General features: G+C 40.5%; 1 protein-coding gene across 2 annotated transcripts in view; it reads right to left on the reverse strand.

Annotated features, from left to right (window-relative positions):
• vps50 (VPS50 EARP/GARPII complex subunit) overlaps positions 1–20,846 on the reverse strand; it is a 131,481-nt gene that overhangs the window by 104,224 nt on the left and 6,411 nt on the right. For both annotated transcript variants that reach the window (XM_088600541.1, XM_088600540.1), the window contains exons 3-5: positions 11,837–11,959; positions 11,153–11,224; positions 1,816–1,869 (exon numbers count right to left, since the gene is read on the reverse strand). In XM_088600541.1, the coding sequence (XP_088456667.1) occupies positions 1,816–1,869; positions 11,153–11,224; positions 11,837–11,959 (249 nt within the window). The remainder of the gene's footprint in view (positions 1–1,815; positions 1,870–11,152; positions 11,225–11,836; positions 11,960–20,846) is intronic.

Here is a 20,846-nt window from a genome sequence, read left to right on the forward strand (position 1 = left end):
GGGAAATCACAGCAATTAAAACAGGCTATCTATAGCTCCGTCTGCACAAAAAGTGGATTAGGAGTGAAGCAAGGATAATATGACTGGGATGAAACTGCAAGTACTTAGATGTTCTGCAAAACAGAAGAGCAGTGTTATAGTATTTACGGTTAAATGATTTTTGAAAAGGTCATATTATAATACCGTATACAAGTGCCAGTATTAACTGAGCATGCCATTCTGCTGGGTTCCAACAAGTAGACTAGAGTGTTTATCTCCTGGGTTTTACCCTACAAGAACAGTATATCCTTTATACCTTACACTATAAAAACAGTGAGAGTGCTCATAGGGCTGTTTCATGTGAAACTGCATTTCTAGCAACTGCATTTCTAAAGCAAACTCTAAGATCATTTACTTGATCAGGTAGTGCTAAAGAGACGTAACAACCAGGAAATTAAAGTAATGGTTATTGGCACTGTGGGGTATTTTTAGAAGAGCATCTAAAGTATTGAAAGATAAGAAGCAGGTGATTGAAAATCTGAAGTAATCTTATAAATGGATCAACTTTCCTCCCCCAACAAATTAAAAAAAATAAACAGCTCACCAATGGATGAACCCCAGAGAAAACAATAAGCAATACGATGTCCCCAAATTATGTGCTTCAGCTGTTTTGCAGCACTGAATGTTTCTGCACTTCTGTACGAATTGAAACTGAAGGATCTCTCATCCAACTAGCGACACTGAGACTCAACGAGCCAAAAACCATTTTTCTTTTCCTAAGCAGGCCTTACCTTGTCATGAATAAATGACAGACTTGAAAGATTCCCAGGAGGAACTTGAGAATGTACTTCCAGACCAGTGATTAACTTAACGAACACTATATAAACTAGATAGCAACCAGTGCTTTCTCCTCACAGTGCAGCACATAGAAGTTGTAATATTTAATTATAGCAAAGACTTGATCCAAGGACCTGAAATCCTCAAAGGTTCTGAGAAACTCAACCCAGAAACCTGGCAACAGAAAATAGAGGACACAAGTGGGAACCACATAGCAGTGCATTTAAAATTGATAACAGAAGGCAGTGCTTTACACATAGGGTTGTGAGAGTATGGAACGAGCTATCCAGTCACATCATTGAGGTGGGTGCCCTGGCTTCTTTCAGAAGACATCTGGATGGAGATCCTTGAATTAATTAGCTATTAACTACTATGAGGGACAAATGGCCCAAATGACCTGTGGTTTGTAACCTTTATAATGTTCTAATTATGCTTTATTTCGAGTCTTAACTTAAAAATGAGGCTGTGCACTGGGAGATTATTGGGAAGAGCTGGTTACTGCTACATTCCTGTCTTTGTTTCAAAATGTATTAATATTAAGGGGTAAATCTGAAAGAAACAGAAGTTTCTCTTTAGCTGCTACTATTTATGCAGCCAGCTTTCCCAGAGCTTAGATCTGTGCTCAGTTCCTCTTGGAAGGGTGACGCATTAACAGCTCTGATTAAATTAAAGAGCTCCGAGGAAAGAAGAGATGAAAATTAGGACCTTCCTGTGATGGAGCAAATCACCATGGCAACTAACAAGCTGTTAAAAGCAGCTTATGTTAACATTATGTTCAAATCATCTTGATCGTCATCCATGTGAAAAGATGAAAATGCCTTTTTTTAAATATACTCCATAAATTAGAATATGGTTTAGAAGTAATGAATTTATCAAATACTACAGAATGCAGAAATCACTGTTCACCAGATAACTCAAGTAGCTGGTACCAACTTTCCTGCAGATGTTCAGCTTTGGACTAACTGTGGGTATTCGAATGGCTATTTAACAAGTGCTTACCTTGACATAGGACGGCTGCTTCTCCAGGATGAGATCAGCTACCTTTTTTGATACCTGAAAGAATAATCACGCAAAGTTTAACAAGGTCAGGGTTACTTCGCACTTACTCCACAAGGCCATTATGTGATCAGAAAGGCTAGTACCAAGCAGAACATACGGTAAAGGAGAAAGTGTTCTGCAGCTCTCCTGAACCTGTGATTTCTCAAATATGCATGAGAAAGAGCTTCCATTTAACACTCAACTTTCATTTTAAAGCATCTTTAAAAGGGCAAATACGTCAGGAAGGAATGCCATCTATTCACAACTTCAAAGACTTCTTGAGTGTTAGGAACATACTCAGGGGGCCAGGGTACAATGGCATTGATTTTTTCAAATTACTGCTATAATGTACTGTAAGATACCTACGGTGTATTCATTTCTGGTAATTAGCCACAGGCTACAGATATATGATCAATTGAGTTGCAGATGTAAAATGTTACTTTCAACCATCAAATTAAACAGGAAGCATGTGGCAGCACAGAAGGTTAGGAATCAAGGGAAAAAGATGCTATTATGTTCTACCCAACATGCCCCCATGACAAAGTGAGAAATTTATCAATGAAATGGCCTTTGATAAAGCAGCAACAGGAGCATATACACGAAGACACAGTCCTTGTGGGAAATGATATACTAGGACAAAAACCCACACTCTGGTTTGGTCATACCTCTAAATTTAATTAACCGAGACTGTGCAAACGTATACTTGAAGATGTACATATCAAATCTTGCGAGCGTGTCTTTGTATGGCATCCAGGAAACTATGCTCATTGAAAGAGAAAAGAAAAGGCTTTTGGAACCAAAGCAAAGGGATGAATTTTGTGCTTCAGGGAAGGTCATTCTTAGTTCTGGAGGATTGGGGTGTGCGATTCAGAGGATGAGTGGATATTGCTATCATGCGTGAAGAGATGTTTAAATATAAAACAATAACTTTGAAGGCAAACTTTTAATTCCAGTGAATGTCGGGGCTAGAGTACAACATGAAACCACAACAGGGAACAAAATCATGCAAGGCGGAGTAAAGATTAGCAGTGAAAACTAATGAACTGGTGCCACATTCAAACAAGATCAGTCCTACCAAAGGCTGAGGCACTGGAATTGCAAGAGTGAGTGAAGCACATCTTTTGAAAGAAGCTCCCCAAATCCTGGCAAAATATTCCAAAACGTTCTACTCAAAGGACAAAAATACTGACAAAAATAAAACAGAGTGGGAAAAAATGTCCTCAGTTTCCTGGTCCAGCTTGTCATGTCTTGTTGCAGCGATAAATGGGTGCCAGCAGTGCATCTCTTGCAGCCAAGTGTGCAGCTACTGTGCTAAAAGTGAAATGCTCCAGATGCTACAAGGCCAGTATATTTTCTAAAATAATCTTAGCAAAAGTATTTCAATTCAGTTTAATATACTGGAGCTGTAAGTGTCTCAGTAGGCTATTTCTTGCAGTTTATGTGAGATTAAACTTAGCTGACAACTTCTCAGGAATATGTATGATTGTTTTTCAAAGTGTGACCCATCCGTTACATGAGATGACACAACCAATTTTAACCCTTTGTCCGCCTGCTCAATGAGCTGGTAAGATGCTTAGGATATTTTGAAAGGGGAAACCATGGGGAACTGCTTTTTTTTTTTTTTTTTTTACACATTTGCTCATGAAAGAGCCAAAAGTCGCAGTAAGCCCATGGCTCTGGAGTGGGCTTCTACAAATGACAGTAAAGGGGTGAGAGTGTATTTAATAGTGTCAGCGTGGGATGGAATTCATAAGCTTCAAAGTCAAAAATGAAAGATTTATTTGTGGTGTAGCTGCAGAGGAGCCATTATTAGATTCACACTCCTTTGCCTCCTTAAAATAATCTATCTTTATGCATTATTTATAGATAATAAGCGAGTAAAGCTTGGATCAGCAAAGCCTGGTTACTTGCCACAGCACAGTGAACCAAGTGCGCCACCTATCTGTCATGTGGGAGGAGTTTATCAGAGCGTGACTGTGCAGATCAGACACTGTTATGACAAACCTTTGTATTCAGTTAGTGTTCTGAAAATTTGCAGCACATCTAGATACCAACCTGCCATGCCACCTGTCATCATATTAATATTTCCTTAATCCCTTTTTTCCCTTCACAAGCCCACACCACAGATCATCCACCACAACTGCTGGGTACAATACACTGTATATACACTACATTAATGCACAACACTACAGCTTAACCTATACCCAAATACCTAAGGACTACTAAATATAAAACTGACAGTCAACGAACAGCTGCATGTTACTCTTAGGAAAAATAAATCACATCAAAGGCTTTGGTTTTCACACAAATTGGGTACTTGGATTCACAACTCTAAAATGTGAATTCTATACCAGGGTACCTTTTAGCTTTTGTACAGCTCATAATGAGTCAGTCTGCTCCACTTCAGGTCTTAGTACAGATAGTCAATTGCTCCTACAAATTTCTGGATGTAAATTTGGGCTTGTATGTGCTGTGTAGGCATCATAAGTTGGAATGTTGTTTGTCCTTGTTTTAAAATTAATTTATCCAGACATAAATCTTCTTTTTCACATTTCTTCCTAAATTCCTGGCCTATATACCACGATCTCACAGCTGGGATTCCTCTTATTTTCATCTCTCTCTGCAGAAGTAATAAAATGGTTCCACGTCATTTTCCCAATTTCCAGTTTTCTGCAGATAGCGCTGCAGTACTGCTATACATCAGGATTGCTTGTGCAAGTAGAGGCCCTTATAAAGATGCTGTCCAGAAAGCAATGAAACATATTTTTTATGTCACAACACTTAACAAATGACTGTGAACAAAAATTTAAACAATGATCATGAATGGGGCTAAAATCACTGTCTTAACTCCATCATGACATAATAAAATGCATCATCCTTTACAAGAATTTGTAATAATCACATTTCTGGCACGCAGTTATCCATAACGGCTCATAATGACAGTCGAAAGCTAAGAGCAGAACTCCAGCTAGAGAGAAGCCGGTTGAAAATGATGGAAAACGCCATTAAGGACTTGAGCGCTGACAAGGACTTTCTGCAGATGCAGCTCAGTAACAGCTGCTGCATGGTATGTTTGTGAAATTGTTTGTTTTTTTTTATTTTTACTTAAAAGTAAAGTAATAGTAAATAGTATAAATTACTTTAAAAAATTGAGCTACCTCTCCTGGGCTGTGGATCAGACAGGAGAAGATGCTGTGCAAGTCTCAGACATTTTGTACTGTTCTGGTCTCTGCTTTCTTTCTTGTTTATGCAGAAACACAATTCTGTATGAAATCCTCTTATAATCTTAGCCATTTGGTTTTAGCTAACAGGTAATAATGATGGATCTGCATTTTACAGTACAAAAAGTAGCTTTTGAACTTTACAAAACTTTAAAGAGCATTAAGAAAGGATGTTAATGATATGTTAATGTTTGCCAAGCAAAAAGCTTGAAAAGCTAACATGATCTGGAAAGGAACACCTCAGAATAAATCAATTAGACCCTGTCTGGTAAATACAATGGATTAATCGACACAACTCTTCACATTGAGGCTGCTCACGTACAGTTTTTAAGGATTCTGATCAATGTGAACTAAAGATTGTTGAAAGATGAGCTTGGTTTCTTCTCTGCCATACAAAAAGCCATACTGAAGCAGAAAACACAAGTGGACTCTCTGTGGAAACTCGGAATTTGCATAACATCCAAATATTGTTACTCCTGATTGTGTCTGCAATGCCCAGCACTGCGGTAGAAATATAATTTGCTGGGATATGTCTCTCACACAGAGCATATGGTTTGACAATGCCGATTCTAGGAGGACACACCTGTTCTCTACAGCCCTCCCAGGCTGGTGAGAATGGAAGGTTGAATAATGATTAGCTAGTAACAATCAGGAGGCAGAAAGACAATGCACTGCATTTTGTGTGCACAGAAACCAATCAAGCACCTTGGTGCGAACTTTGGAATATTAATGCTAGACTTTCATTTTTTTTTTAAACAATGGCTAAAATTTGACATCCATGTGACAAGTGTAGTCGATCCTCCCATCAGACAATATGGGTTTGGAGGACCTACGGACACAAAGTGTATTTTCTCTAATAAGAGAGAAGTGAATATCGAGCTTAGATCAGACCAACACGGTGTTTTATCCTAACCTGCCCTAGATGAATCCTTTAACTAAGTTGTTTCACTGCACCCCTGTACTTAACAGAGGAGACCTTATCTTCATAATGATTATATTAATATCACCAGCCGATCGTGTTTGGCCCAGGGTCAAGATTGAACAAGAGTTCTTAAACAAAACAAGCGCAGCAGCTGCCAGTGTATTTTTAGCCCTCTGGCTCATTCAGCCAAAAGTTAGTCATTTCTTTCAATAGATGGTATTTCGTCACGCCCAACACTTTCATGTTTACCCTTCTAGCTCCCTGGGAGGTAGACGCTTTCCCTGTCTCTTTCGGTTCTTTTACAGTGAGAGAAATCGGCTCTCTGCAGGTGCCGCCGATTGCTCTATTATGTGCAGAACGCGCACTGACATTTCTTTTGTTTCTGGAGTGATTACCTGCTGCCTTAAGTGGCCAGAGCCGACCACTCACCCCTCCAGATGCCTCTACTGCATCACACAGGGATCTAAAAGACTGCTTTTTTTTTGTCCTGCAGCATTTAAATAAGAACCAAAAGGAACACAAAATGTATCTGCACTTCTGTACTAAACTTTATTATGTAACGTAAGTAAAATTCCAGCTCTTTCACGTGGACATTTATTAAAGGCTAACCAAGCCTTATCCTAAGATTATGCCTCGTCTTTTCTAGTCACAAACTTAGGGCTACTGACAATTCCAATCTCCAGCAGTCGCCTTCTCATTTGATGGTATCCAATGTCTTCATTCATACTCAATGCTACAAGCATACTGTGTATGTAGAGTCCATGGAATGAAGCTTCCCCATCTTTTAGGGGAGATGCTGACTAAGAAGTGTTCAATCATAACCCCAAAAATGGTAACTTCACAGTATTGGGTCCTCAGACAAAATGCATGAAACTGCATTATTAACTGAACAGAATTACTATTGCAACAAAACATCATCAGTTGATAAAACTAACCCATCTCACAACAGTCTAAACCCAGCTAACATTCCCTAATAGTGGATGAGTACTCAGAGTCTTGAGGACAATGCTGACTAAAGCTAATTAACAAGAACACATGGGAGGAGCAAGCTGTAAAAACAGTGGAAGAATGATTACGGATTCCCATACTAAAATCCACTTGAAAAGCTATGCAGGGTAACATGAATATGGGTGGATATAATATACACCCCTAAAGAAATTTGTTCTGTTACTGTACATACTTGGGGGTTTTTTCAATTTCCAATGATCTGAGAACATTATGATGGATGCATTCATGTGTTTGACGATGCCCCGCAGCACAGACTTCCCCAGGCTACAATGAAGGAGGAGTGTCCAGTTCTGATCTCAAGACAGCAGCTTCTGCCTCAGACCAAAAACCACGTGCAGAATAAAGGGGAGGCCGGCTTAGCTCAGACTCCAGAAAAATACAACTACAGCAAGATCAAGAGAGAGCTACACCATCGGTGGTCAGTCTGAGACATGGCAGTCACTGTAAGAGACTGGAAGGAGTCTTACTGTAAGGCGCCTTCAGTGGGATACAAGGCATCAGTCCCCTCTAATTGGAGACTAAGGAAGAAAAGCAAACAGGATCCAAAAACTGCAGAGATTTCAGGGTACCAGCGGGCTTTGTAAAGCTATGATTTGTGAACAGAAAAAGACGCCTCTGAGAAATGAAACAAAATCAGCAAAAGCTCGGAAGGATTTGCTCAAGAGCTCTCTTGGAGTTAGAGGCTAGACTGTGAACAAGAGCTGAGCTCCAGAAACATTTCAGCAGAAATGGGAGAGAGGAGAACCCAATGAAAATCCAAACAGAAGGTAATTAAGTGTTGATACCTAAATGCTTTGGACAGATAGAAACAAAAGCTCAGAGACATGGCTAACCAAAATTGTTAGCAAAAACCATATTAGTGGATATACACTTTTGTGGAGAGACAGGAAAAACAGAGCAGGTGCAGAGCTATAAAATAAAGACTCATGAACTAAAGTTAGAGGATTTGAAAGTCCTGGAATATATATGGGTCTAACATAGTGTGAGAAAGATGCTATAGACCACCAAATGCAGAATGTTGATTAGAATTCTTCACTGTATAGTGACATTCACAACTGAGAATGTGCAAAAGAAGAAAGTGTCTAAGGGAGACTATCAAGTTTCCTATATGACTGTCAGCAACAGCAACATAAACCAAAATGGTGTAGTTACTGACTACTTTCTTACCCAGTTTGTTGGAGCACCTTCAAGAGGAACTACCTTTTTTTTTTGCTCTTATACATGAGGAAACATGAGAACTATATGTAATGGGACTCAACAGTGCATTTACCTATAACCGATGCATATATGCTTATGAAACTAAAATATATAAAAGCATATATAAATAATAAACTGCATCAATGTAAAATTGGAAGATGCGATCTTGATTCACTCTGGGGACAAACAAAGATTTTTAAGCATTAACAATGACAGAGTATCAAGGTTTTCCATCTCTCTGACTTAGATGTGCTAGATGTTGTGGCTCTGACTGACAGCAGCTGAAACAGCTAGGGTATCCAAATACAACCTAACATTTACATAATTTGTGAACTGTACGCAGGTTCAGCTTTTACAAAACCATAAACATAGTGCCTATGGCTTCATGTAAAATACAGGAGCTAAACTGTTCTTACGGCAGAAACACCACAAACACTTCTGGGACCCACCTTAAAGAAACCAAATACACTTTGGATGCAAAAAAGAGTGTTCACCTCTCGGTTTCTTCCTCGGAGGGTTGGTTTTCTTCATCTATGTTACTCTGTTACTCTATTGACATTTAGAGCAAATATCAGTAAATGTATATATCGTGTCCATTAACTATGCAGACAGCCACCCTTGCCTCTCTAAGATAAATGCCTTCCATATTTTCTTTGTTACAAACCTGCTGGAAAATGCAATCAGAAGTCCTCAGAAGTGAACTATGGGGCACAACAGGAGACTTCTACAAAAACAACACTTATGTTCCACTATGTGCTGCTCTAGATATGAAGAAGGTGTACTTTCTCTGTTATTAGAAAGGTGTACTATATATTTGTGCCATTTTACTATCGTTTGGATTAAAATCTAGTTGCCTCCAATGAATCAAATGTGATGCTTAAGAGCTACCCGTTAATTAACACAAACATAAAAACAATAATTCCCTTCATTTATATAGCACTTTTCAGACAAAATAATCCCAAAGCACTTTACATATATGACAGAAGACACCCCCATCTCCACCGAAGTTCAGCTCTATTCAGCACCAGCTACCTCACTGCATAACAGATCAGGAGGAGGTGTGAGAAATTTCTTCTCCAGCTGAGTTAAGGGAGAACTTTTGAGAGGCCATATTGTGCAAGCCCCGTGTATAATTTAAGATGCACTGCAGGGCTAACAACTCTTCTCTTTTGAAAAGTGCCAAAGGACCGTTCAGTGACCACGCAGCCCAGGACCAGTCTCATCTGGAGGACAGAATCATTACACAATACGCAGGCTGCCTGCTTACAAAAACTGAAAACAACATCAAAGCTTTTCCTCACAGTGCGTCCTGTAAGCCCACACACATCACAGCAGATCGATTCCCTGCAATCAATGGACCTGCTCCCTCTGGCCCTACACAGAACAAGAGCTGACCATCCAGTGAATTTAAACAATCACATCCAGACACGTCAACACCACTGGGACACCACCAGCAATTGTGGAGAAATCAATAACACAGATATTGTGAATACATACAGCAGTAACACAGAGAAACCATTGAGTCCAGAGAATTACTGACAGGACGAAGAGTCCACTTCAGCTGCAGCATTACAGGAAGGCAACGCTGTCACTTGCCCCCTCAGAATCATCACTCTGTCTCCTTTTTCTTGCTCTCTAAAACCCTTGTTTGTCTTTGTCTTTGTCTCCATGAACTGCCTGTTCTCCACTTTCATCTTGAAGTACTCACTACCTAACCCTCTCCTGTCTGCCTGCTTGACACTCACAGGGTTCAGTCATGTGTCCTACACTGTTCTCTCTCTATACCCTCTCTCCCTGGGCCTCTCAATTCCGATCTTGCTCATCTCTTCCTCACTCACCCCCCCCCACCTCCTCCCCAATCAGCACCCTTTCTCGCCAGCAAAAGCTCCAACATCACCTCCCAGCATCTTAAAATCAGCCTCGTGTACACTGACCTCCTTCTTCCCTTCCTCCTCACTGCCTTGGCGGTATTCTTGGCCCCTGCCTGTCAAATGCACATTTCTTCTCCAGCTTGTCCTCATCCTTCTCTTTGAGCAACACATGCACGATCTTCCCCTTGCCTTTTAATTCTTTTCCACCACTCCCAGTCCAGGCCCTAATAGTCTCCCAACTAGCCTATTACAACTCCCCCTTGCTATGTCTCACACCAACACTATCCAATTGCTCATTCAGAACTCTGTGTTGCACCTTGTCTTTTCTCTTCCTTGCTATTCTCACGTTACTCGTCAGAATTGCTATCCAACCTAAAAACTTACGTTCTTGCCCATTTTAACCACTGCTGCTCTCATCTTGAGTCTCTACCCTCTCCCTTTTTGACATCTCTTTTATCCTCCACTCTCCCTCTTCCATTTTTCTATCCTTCCCACTTCCAAAGCCTGCAAGCTCCCAGCATTCCAATACAGTGTTGGAGTGAATTCACCCACAGAAAACTCCTCAGCTCCCAACCACATTCTGTAGCTTGACCAAATCTCAAGTCTCATAGTTTGCACAGCACCTATGGTCTGTCAGCTCTCAACAACATCCTTCAGAGGTATTACAGAGTGGGAATGTTGGTTATTACATGCATTAGAGTTAAGGCATCATCTCATGCACTTCCTATAATGGCGGAGGCAGTGATTTCTAATGGATCTAAAACCTCCACTCTCCATTCTACTAACTGAACAAATTCAGGCCATTAAAATGTTTCTAGTTTAGCTGATTTTCTAGCTGTAGACTCATACATGGAACCTTAGGATTGATGCTATGAATCCACTCCTATTATCTGAACCTTCTCCACGTCAAGTAGAGTAGGATCTTCCAGGAATTTAAGAATGCCACTCCGCAAGAAAATCAGTATATGTTTCCTGTCGATTGTGTCCTGAAGTTCACTGAGTCTATGAGAAGGAAATGTTTTATGTGTTGTATGTATCTAACTTGTGTCCCCGCCTCAGGTGTAGCATGTCTCACTTACTGCAGCTTGCTGTCTCTTCAGGTTATCCCTGTATTCTTCCAATTCTTGAAGATTTAGAACAGGAGGAAGTTTCTGTGAATAGACAAAAAAAAAATGAAATTGTTCGCAACAATTAACTCCAATCATGGGATTGCAAAAATAAGTTTAATTGATGTCATTAAGGAGTATCCTTAGAAATATTACTGATTTTCAATAAAAGGGTGCTTTAGAAAGTACATACAATTGCTTTAATTTCAAATGAATAAAAGTAGATTTAGGAGAACTTCACCCAGTTTACAACAGCTAACAGCAGTTTGGTGCACGGAACTGCTTTCCTCTTGGCTGAATTCTTATTCTGCTGGAGTTACAATATGCTGCTAAATCTAATGAGATTTCACACCGCCTGGAACCACCTAATCCATCAATCTGGCCTTGATGCAAACTATGTGAAACGCAAGCCCTAATTTGCATGAGAGGAATACCAAAGTCTCAGGAGCGGGAGAATTATCTTTGAGAAACGTTGCTTACTCTGCCTGCTCGGGGATAAAGGAAGCTTGGAAGTATGTCTGATTTGGCAGAATCTCGCTAAACTTTTCCATACTGTCACCTGGGAGAGGTCAGGCCCGTTCATGCACGGTCTCCTAAGTATTCAGAAGGTGCAGGAATGCCACAATACAAAAAAAACCCGAGAGTACCCAAGCTCACCTCTAACTCGTGCTGCACAATGTCAAATGAATCACTGGAAAAATACACTTCCTCTATACTATTAATTATTTCTTGCTCGGCCTGTGGGTCGATGGGCTGCTCTCTCATTTCCCGCAGTTCCTCCTGTTGAAGAGAAAAACAAAGTCAGTACAAGTTCTGTACATTCGGTTACCAGGCTACCCCATGGCACAGATGACAAGTAAGACAGTTCAAGACCACCACACCGTTAGAGCATGTGGATTTAATACTGCTGGAACACATCATGCTTGTATTCCAGGAAAGCCTGAAGATTAGTGCTTTCAAGTCATTCTGCTTTTGGCAAAGTATATGGATTCTAGTAAGAAGGCAATAACTTTTCAAAAGGAGACTTTCGAGAATGCAAAACACCGTTCTGCTTATTAAAGATCAATCTTTTACTCTTTAATACAATTACCGCACTATTAAATAGTCATTCACAGTTTCCACCAGGGGCCAAAAGGGACTTGCTGCGTGAAAGCACAGCGCTCGCACAATCAGGATTTTGTCACTTTGAAAATGACTCCACAACGCAGTGCTAAGAAAACCACAAGCCAGCAAGATGGGAGTGCAAATATTTAAAGCTGTCACGCAGCAGCTCAAAACAAAAAAAAAAAAGTCGATGACTTGTATGTGGGTGGATGAGTAGGCAGCAGAAAAGGAGGAGTGGGTGGAGGGAATTGGGGGGGATGAATCATCGCTCATTGGGAAAGCCAGACCCGAGAAAGGTAGGAGACTGGAAAGAAGACAGTGGCAATCATTTCATTTGCACACTTAAAGCCATCAGAATAAAGAGTGCTACTTTTTTGTCACAGTAATTCCTTCGGTCTGACTACACCGGGGGAAACTGGAAAGTCAGAAATGATTTAGCTTTTCTTGTCCTTCTGCAAGTGAATCTGACGAAGCAGGGTGAATGACTCATCCACAGCTGCTTCTAACTACAGGGAGTGTATCTTTTCTACCAATCACAAATACACGAATAACTCCCCATTCTAGTATGAGCAAATAAGTCATTGACATCCATGCATAGAAATCTCTGGAATTGTAAGGAGTTTTCCCCACTTTTAAATCGGCCCTGGTCAAACATAATGGAGTCGATCAACTCCACACTTAGCAAGTATGACAGTTGACGAAAGACTTAAACTGTCAACTCATATGAACCAGGAGAAGAAAGGATGACCTGCTTTTTCACAACCAACTTCTTTGGAATGACAAAAATTGCTGAAATGAAACATGGCAGATTCCATCAACACACAAATCTACTTTAGATTTGCTCATTTTTCAGATTTTGAATTGCCTACTGTTTTCGGTAAACATACGTGATTTGTGACGTTGCATGTTTTCCTTGTGTTTTCTTGACTTCTTGGCTCACCGCTACGAAACCCCGTGACCGCACACAGGAACACAAGCGTACTCAGACTCCACCGCCAGACCCACTTTTGAGCCACATAACAACAACATTCCAGCTGCATCAACCAAGACAGCCTGAGACTTATTTTTGAGAAGCAGCTCCTTTTTAGGATACTTCTGTGCAAAATCTCCTTAGCCAAAAAACAATCTTGGTATTTACCACTCCGAAGTACAGTTAAAATATTGTTAAATAATACTTGTATGAACAAAGATGTCCGCTTCCATCTACCGAAAACTGGTCTAGTTGGTAGTAATTATAATTATGTGAAACATTTTTGTCCTCTCATGGTATCAAATTGAAACATCTGACTTGCAAAAGAAACAGTTGTAATATAGTGGAGTAGTAATAAGTAGAATAAACAGATATTTCTCTCTTGATCAAGTGGAAACTATGCGGAAGTGAATTTAAAACCCAAGGACAGAAGGTACTTGATAATATGGAACAGGCCACCCAGCCGTCTTCTTAAAGCCAGCTCGCTGGCTTCCTTCAAATAACGGCTGGACGATCTCTTCAGAACAATGAGCTCCTAATTACCAACTATAGGCTAGACCACAGGCCTCCACTCATTTTTAACCTTTATTATTTTCCAAATCAAGGCTCTTGAACCCTGGTGCTGGAGAGAACCAGCCAATCAAGACTTATAGGTAGACATAAATCTACCTATTAAGTTATTAAGGTCTAGAACAATTTAACCATCAACTAATAATCACATGGTACATTCAAATTAAGCAATGCAGAGTTCAGTCAAAATAAAAAACATAATATCCTTTAGCCCTTTTGGAACCAATGTTCCCTTCACTGAAATAGTACTTGCTTAATTACTTATGTGAACTCATTCAGTGCTTAAACAAGTGTTCCTTGATAAAAGGTAGAAGTAGGTTGAACTATAAGAATGACAGGACTGGGGCTGGAGACCCTTGTTGTAAATAAAGAGAAAGAAACAGGTTGCATCTCAAAGCTGCAGAGCTCTGAACAGCCAGGAGTTCTAGAATGTGCTCTTTGACAACCTAGCAAGTGAGACATTGCAGATCGTTTCATGTCAGGAAACAAAAACATATAGGCCACCTAGAGGCTCTGCAGTGGGCACTGAGAGAACTGAAACACTCTGAAGATGAAAGAAAGAAGTTAGTGGCATGATGGATAACGTGGCTCAAACATTAGACAGAAGTGACTCCCAGATTTTTCAACTTGTCCAATCGCAGCTGCCGATGGTGTTCATTTCCAACGCTAGCTAATGTAGAGAATACAGTAACATGACCTCAGTTTTATCACTGTTTCCAGATGCCTAACTGTCTTCTGAAAGGAACCATCCTTCAGTTCTCACATTCTCTTTCTGTTTGGCGCAGTATGTGCAGACACTCTTCAGTGGTAACAAGAAGACCCTTTTGCTGCCAAACACCAACTCTTCTTCTTCCATTCTGACTGAAGTTGAAACACACACTGCTTATTAAGAAAACAAATTGAATGAATAAACCAAAAATTGGGATTTGCAGGAAGTTACATTAATGACAGCTAATCAGACCTTCTGTTAATATACCAGATCCAGGTGTCTCAGTATTAGAAACACAAACTCTATCATTTCCTCAGTTCAGCTTTGCAAACACCAACACAAATAGCCATTCCCTTGTGTTTTATGAGTCACCTCATTTTCCTCAGTCATTGCCTATTTAATTGTCACTTAATCAATGGATCAGTTTAATATTCACATTGGATCTCGGCCCCAAAGCAATACTGAATCAGTAAGACCTATGATAAAAAGTCTGGCTCCTGGAGTGCACAGAGAAGAGTGAAGAAGGGATGCTGACTGAAGAAAATCCTACAAATATACTCCACTTACTACAATTGCCTGTTTCTTTCATTAAGCCCTTTTTGAAGGATATCAATATAAGAGTATAAAGTTTTATAAGGAGTTGGCATTATCTCTCATTAAAAATGTTTTTAACATCCATTCTTTTCGTATGAATATTACTTCACACAAGTAGACACATTTTTGACAGAAACCTGCTCTGCAGATGAACCCCACCTCCTGTTAAACCTCACAAATAAATCATATAATGACATAAAGAGTCCTGAAGCACATCTAAAAACATCCTAAATATGTTGCACTGATGCTACAAGTTTTGACAAGGACACTAATCTCACACAAGACGTTTTTTGTTCACACTCAAATGTGTTAGAACACTTAAAAATATCTCATTTCAGAAGTCTTCAGTTTTTGTTTCCCTCATCAGATTCTCATGCTGCAAATCTTTCGACAGTAAAATGTGGTTATACAGCTCCACCTATTGGCCTCTAAGGGCCATACATCACAAGGAGCTTAAATATCACGGAAAACCTAGACAACAGTTTAAAAGTACCTTATGTGAGTTTACCCTCAAAGTAATTATAATCTGTACAGACATCCAGTAAGAATAAAAAGCTCATTGAAGCACAATGTCATTAACCTCATAATCTACGCAAATCCCCTGCAAAGCACAATCTCAGGCATGAAAAAACAAACTGCATACAAATTCAATGCTACAGCTGTTGCTTGGACTAATTTTAAGTCTACAAAGCTTTCAATCACCGTAATTTCCACACCAACATTTGCAAGGAATTTGCATACGTCTAAACCACAATGTTTGCGTGGAGGAAAAGGGAGAAAACTAATCAAAGTGATTCTTAAGAAAGTTATTTACATATCTATGTGACTTAGCAGCACTGAAAATTTACATACATGTCATGCAATTAAAAAATGACTTGAAACTGTAAGTACTGAGTAAACTACAACACATTCAATCATTTTAGTAAGTTTAGGTATGACAGTCTACACTTCATCACAAAGAGACTACAATCTACAATACACTCTCAGATTCACAGTCCCCACAGACTGCAGCTCCATTAGAAGATGGCAAGCATGACAAGGGGCTGACAGGGCACTTCACAGGAAACCCCACTTCTCTTCAGCTGCTCATCTGACAACAACAAGCCCTGAACCGAAGGCAGATTTCCAGATTCACAGCGCAGGTGCAGGCAGACGAGCACACACACAAAGCCAAAGAGCCACCGTGTAATTCAATCTAAGAGTCCGGGCTGTAGTATCTCTCGTAGCAGGACATGTGCACACGTGCAACAAAATGCATGAGAAGTCATCTGTCCACATGACTTATCACCTGAGTCACCCATGTCGCACATAATTTAATCCATGTCAACTCAACTGACAAATTTATTCATTTATAATGATTTTCATTATACTGTAACTCCCTGCTTTCTGTTACTAAACACCTGCTCTTTCCCTGTTTGTCTGTTAACTGGATGGGCTTGTTCCATCTTCTAGAACGTCACACTGAAACAAACGTCTCTTGAACCCCACTGACCACAATCAGGGTGACAGTCCTGCCACAGATGTTCACAAAGGCATCTGCAGCAACATATAACTAAGACATAACTTATTTGGACCCCGAGACCCATCTCAGACACTTGTACTGTTCATTCACATCTCTTTAGGCTGTAAGGTGTGAAGAGAATGCTTCGATGTATCCTCCAGTCCAGACAGCTGGGGGTCAGGCTCAATCAAAAAACAAAAACACCTGATCCATTAATCATGCTGCTGCAGCTCCAGAGAACAACTAATTTCTCCTTTGCTCTGCAGAAATGACAGTCACCATTCGAGAGGCTCTTTTCCAAAACCAGGTGTGCACCATTCTCAGCTGCTGTAGTGTTCAACTTGCTCGACTGTCTAATCTATTCAGTTTCTACTTACTGTACATACTGTATGATTGTGTAAATCAAAACTATCAGGACTGAATTTAGAGCTTAAAATTAGTGAGGCACTGCTAAACATTTTCTTGTGCAATACCAATAGTTAACAATTACTTCCAACAGGCAACACCAATGTAATGTTATTATCAAAAATGTTGCAGACATGTTGCTTTATATAACTGAAATTGCACGTGGGCCTATGCAGAAATATTATGTTTAAATTATACAAGAAAAACTTTGTTTCGTTTACTCAAGCAGACAAATATATCAAAAGTTCGCCGATAAATATTTTCAGCAATAAAATAACACATATGCAATACTGGACAATTCAAATGTAGTTAACTGAGTGGTAACCTCCAATTAAGACTTGGTGGTGCCCCAGGCTGCCAGTCTGTTATTAATACACAAACCGAACCAGCCGAAAACAGAATCACCCTAATGCAACACAGCACTTAATACACAGAGCTCTGTGGTATAGAAATGAGCTCAGACAGAGTGACACAAAGCACTTAAGGGCCCCCAGATCTTTTGCGAGGACTGAGAGACACACTCACACCACTAGGTTGTGGAAAGAAAATGAACTGAAGTACTGAGATGTTAATAATATGCTAAGGTGACTATAACAGATCACCAAGGTTATGTAGCACTCCTGGGGCAACATGATAATAGGGTGGCCATTAGAGGCTAGTAACGTATTAGCTCGAAGGCTCCTTCTCATTATCAATGTAAAGCTGCTGTTCGTTAATCACTGAATGCCTGAATAGACACAGGTCGGGGTGGAGATGCACAGCCTGTGAACTGACCTATTGACAGCCGATTAATAGGAAATGCGGTCAGCTGTGGTGAAGAGCATGAAACTTGAATCTGGCTCGCTTGTGGGGGTGTATGCGGTGGGGTGAAGAGAGGGGGAGAAGACAGATGGCTGGTGTTAACCACGTCTGTGATACTTGTATGCCCTCTTTTGAGAGTACATGAGCATCACAGCATTTAGATTTTTCTGTCTGTAGGTTTTTGAGGGGAAGATAGTCCCAGACTAGACAGCATATCATTTTTATAGCTAAATCAGAGCTCGACAACTATTTGCATCATTTGTTTGTGAACCGAATCATTCCACTAAGAAACAGAAGATCTGTCCCAGACCTTTTTTGAACATCTGTGTCAAGGAGGCTTTCAGGCTGGGATCTTCCACGCCACTTTTGCTGTGCTAACTTAACAGAGGGGCTGTTAACTTAGACCAGTGAGTTCATCAGAGGCTCCGTAAGGTCCCCTTACAGCCATGTTTGCCATTTGAGATCCAGCTGGAAATGAGAGCCCAGAATGTTGGCATTATTTTAGCACAACAGTCCACTTGAGGGGCATCATGCATGGAGTGGCCTGTTACTGGAAACTGAAGCCTGCCACACCTTTCCACTTCACTGCAGGACAAAAAGATACAAGCAACCTGTGCCTGAACAAAGCCACACAGAGCAGAGCTGTGGAGAGTATATTTACCTGCATTACAGCACAAACAATCGAGAGGTTGGTGTTACTCTTCTTTTATACCCCCACTTGTTAGATTCCTGTTTGCATTAAAACAAGTGGAAAAATAGCTGGAAATCGAGCTGGAAAGGGTCAAAAATACCACCTGCTAAATAGTACAACAACACCGAAGAGGCTAGTTGTCCTGTAAAATCATGACGGCAAAACAATAATTATTCTTACACTTAAACAGCGTTTTTCTGGACACTCCACTCAAAGCACTTTACAGGTAATGGAGATCCCCTCCACCACCACCAGTGTGCAGCCCCACGTGGATGATCCACCAGTAAGCTCACCACATATCAGCTCTTAGTGGGGAGGAGCTGGTTCAGAGATGGGGATTATTAGGAGGCCATGAGTGGTAAAGGCCAGGGGGAAATTTGGCCAGGATGCCGGGTTTACACCCCTACTTTTTTCAAGAAACGCCCTGGGATTTTCAACGACCACAGAGAGTCAGGACCTCGTTTTTACGTCTCATCCAAAGGACGGCGTCTTTTTACAGTATAATGTCCCTGTCACTATACTGGGGCATTAGGGCCCACGCAGACTGCAGGGCGAGAACCCCCTACTGGCCCCACTAACACCTCTTCCAGCAGCAACCTTAGTTTTTTCCAGGAGGTCTCCCATCCAGGTACTGACCAGGCTCACACCTGCTGAACTCCAGTGGTCGTGAGCTGCAGGGTGATATGGCTGGTGACACAAAAGCCATCAATAAATTACAAAACTGCATGGTTTTAAAGAAAAAGTAAGGTAAGCATTTCCCACATTACAACTTATCACAATTAAGAAATTACTCTAAAGTGACATTGATATTCAATTAAGTAAATACTAAATCAGAAGTACTCCCAGCTCAGAATAATGTAAATATATCAGTCTCACTGTGCTACTAAGCCAGGCTGGTGGGCTGTAGGTGACTGAGCAAGGAATTCTGATGGAGCTCTATATGTACACTGCTCTGCCACTCTTTCAGCAGCTTTATCAGTTCTGCTCTGCTATGGTAGCTCACTGAACTTGTCCAGGTAGGTTAAATGAACCCTTCTTCACTTGTGAATACCTCCTGGACATACTAGATACAGTCCTTGGATGAATATGGTCCTGCTCACTGACTACAAGAGAAAGGGATCTCTGCTTTCTGCAATTTGTTAACAGAGCCATGCGTTTAACATATGTTCTTTTTAGTACGAACCCTACGGGAACCTGGATCAAGCTACCCAGCCAAGTTGTGGAATCTGATATCCTGGCTTCCTTCAAGTAAAATTTGGAACGTGGTCTTCAGATACATTTAACTACTAACTCTTAAATGGTTTAGATGGGCCAAATGGCCTCTCATTTACCCCTGTGATGCTCTGAAGTTCCTGTCTCCACCTGAAGTTCCAGATGGTCACATTTGTTTTGACACAGACACAGCTCCCTTCTGCGCACACAGAGAAGGAAGCCATGACTTTGTTCTTTGTCAGCTGATGAACAAGCTCTTTTGTGTCTGTAATGATCCTAGTGTCTCCACCAGGGGCTGAAGAAGCAGAGGCACTCGACAAGTCGATGACATCATCTTCAGTATGTAAGAATGCGGGACTGATCCTAACACTGAAGGCTTAGGGATTTAAATATCAGTCAACTAAAGTCAACAAAAGTAACAAGATCTAAAAGCAATGGTACAGATGCAGTAAGCTGTAATGTTTAAACATAAGTATAAAAAAAAAAAAATTTAAATGCCTTTTTTCTGAGTTGCAATAAGAGCATTGAAACATATCAAGTCGACCCTGGTATTCTGGTTGACATAAGCTAGGTTTTATACGTGCTAAAACGAAATGAAAAGGAGATTCTTTGAGTGTGTTCCGATATCACGCACAGGGCTGCTTGAGGACTGGAAGAGAACTATGTCAGCGTTCCATGAGCAAAGATTAGTTTAATTTTGTTTTTCAGGGAAATGAATCCTGGATATTTCTCGAATTAAAAAAATCAAGTTCAGTACATGAGCACTGCCACAAACCACTAAAGATGTTTATGTTCTACAATAACATGTACCAGGCTTTGTAAAGTTAAATCTCAACAGCATGCAAGCATTTTTCATTTTTCTAGACGAACTGCAGACATCAACTAGATTCCAACTGCAACACTAAATTGAAAAAAAGGTTAAATTAGACACCTACTGTATTGTCAGCATAAAAAAGAAACCCAACTTCTTGGAGGGGTTCCAGTGTTACATACTGCCTGGCATGAGGGCATCGGGTCATGTGAAACAGAGCTCTATTTATTCTGACTGTTTAAAAGGAGAACAAAAACAGGTAGGGATGTTTTTGCTCAGTGGAAAAAAATGGAAGTCAC

This window comes from Lepisosteus platostomus, chromosome 12 (genome assembly GCF_059453375.1).
Source record: "Lepisosteus platostomus isolate fLepPlt1 chromosome 12, fLepPlt1.hap1, whole genome shotgun sequence".
NCBI lineage: Eukaryota > Metazoa > Chordata > Actinopteri > Semionotiformes > Lepisosteidae > Lepisosteus > Lepisosteus platostomus.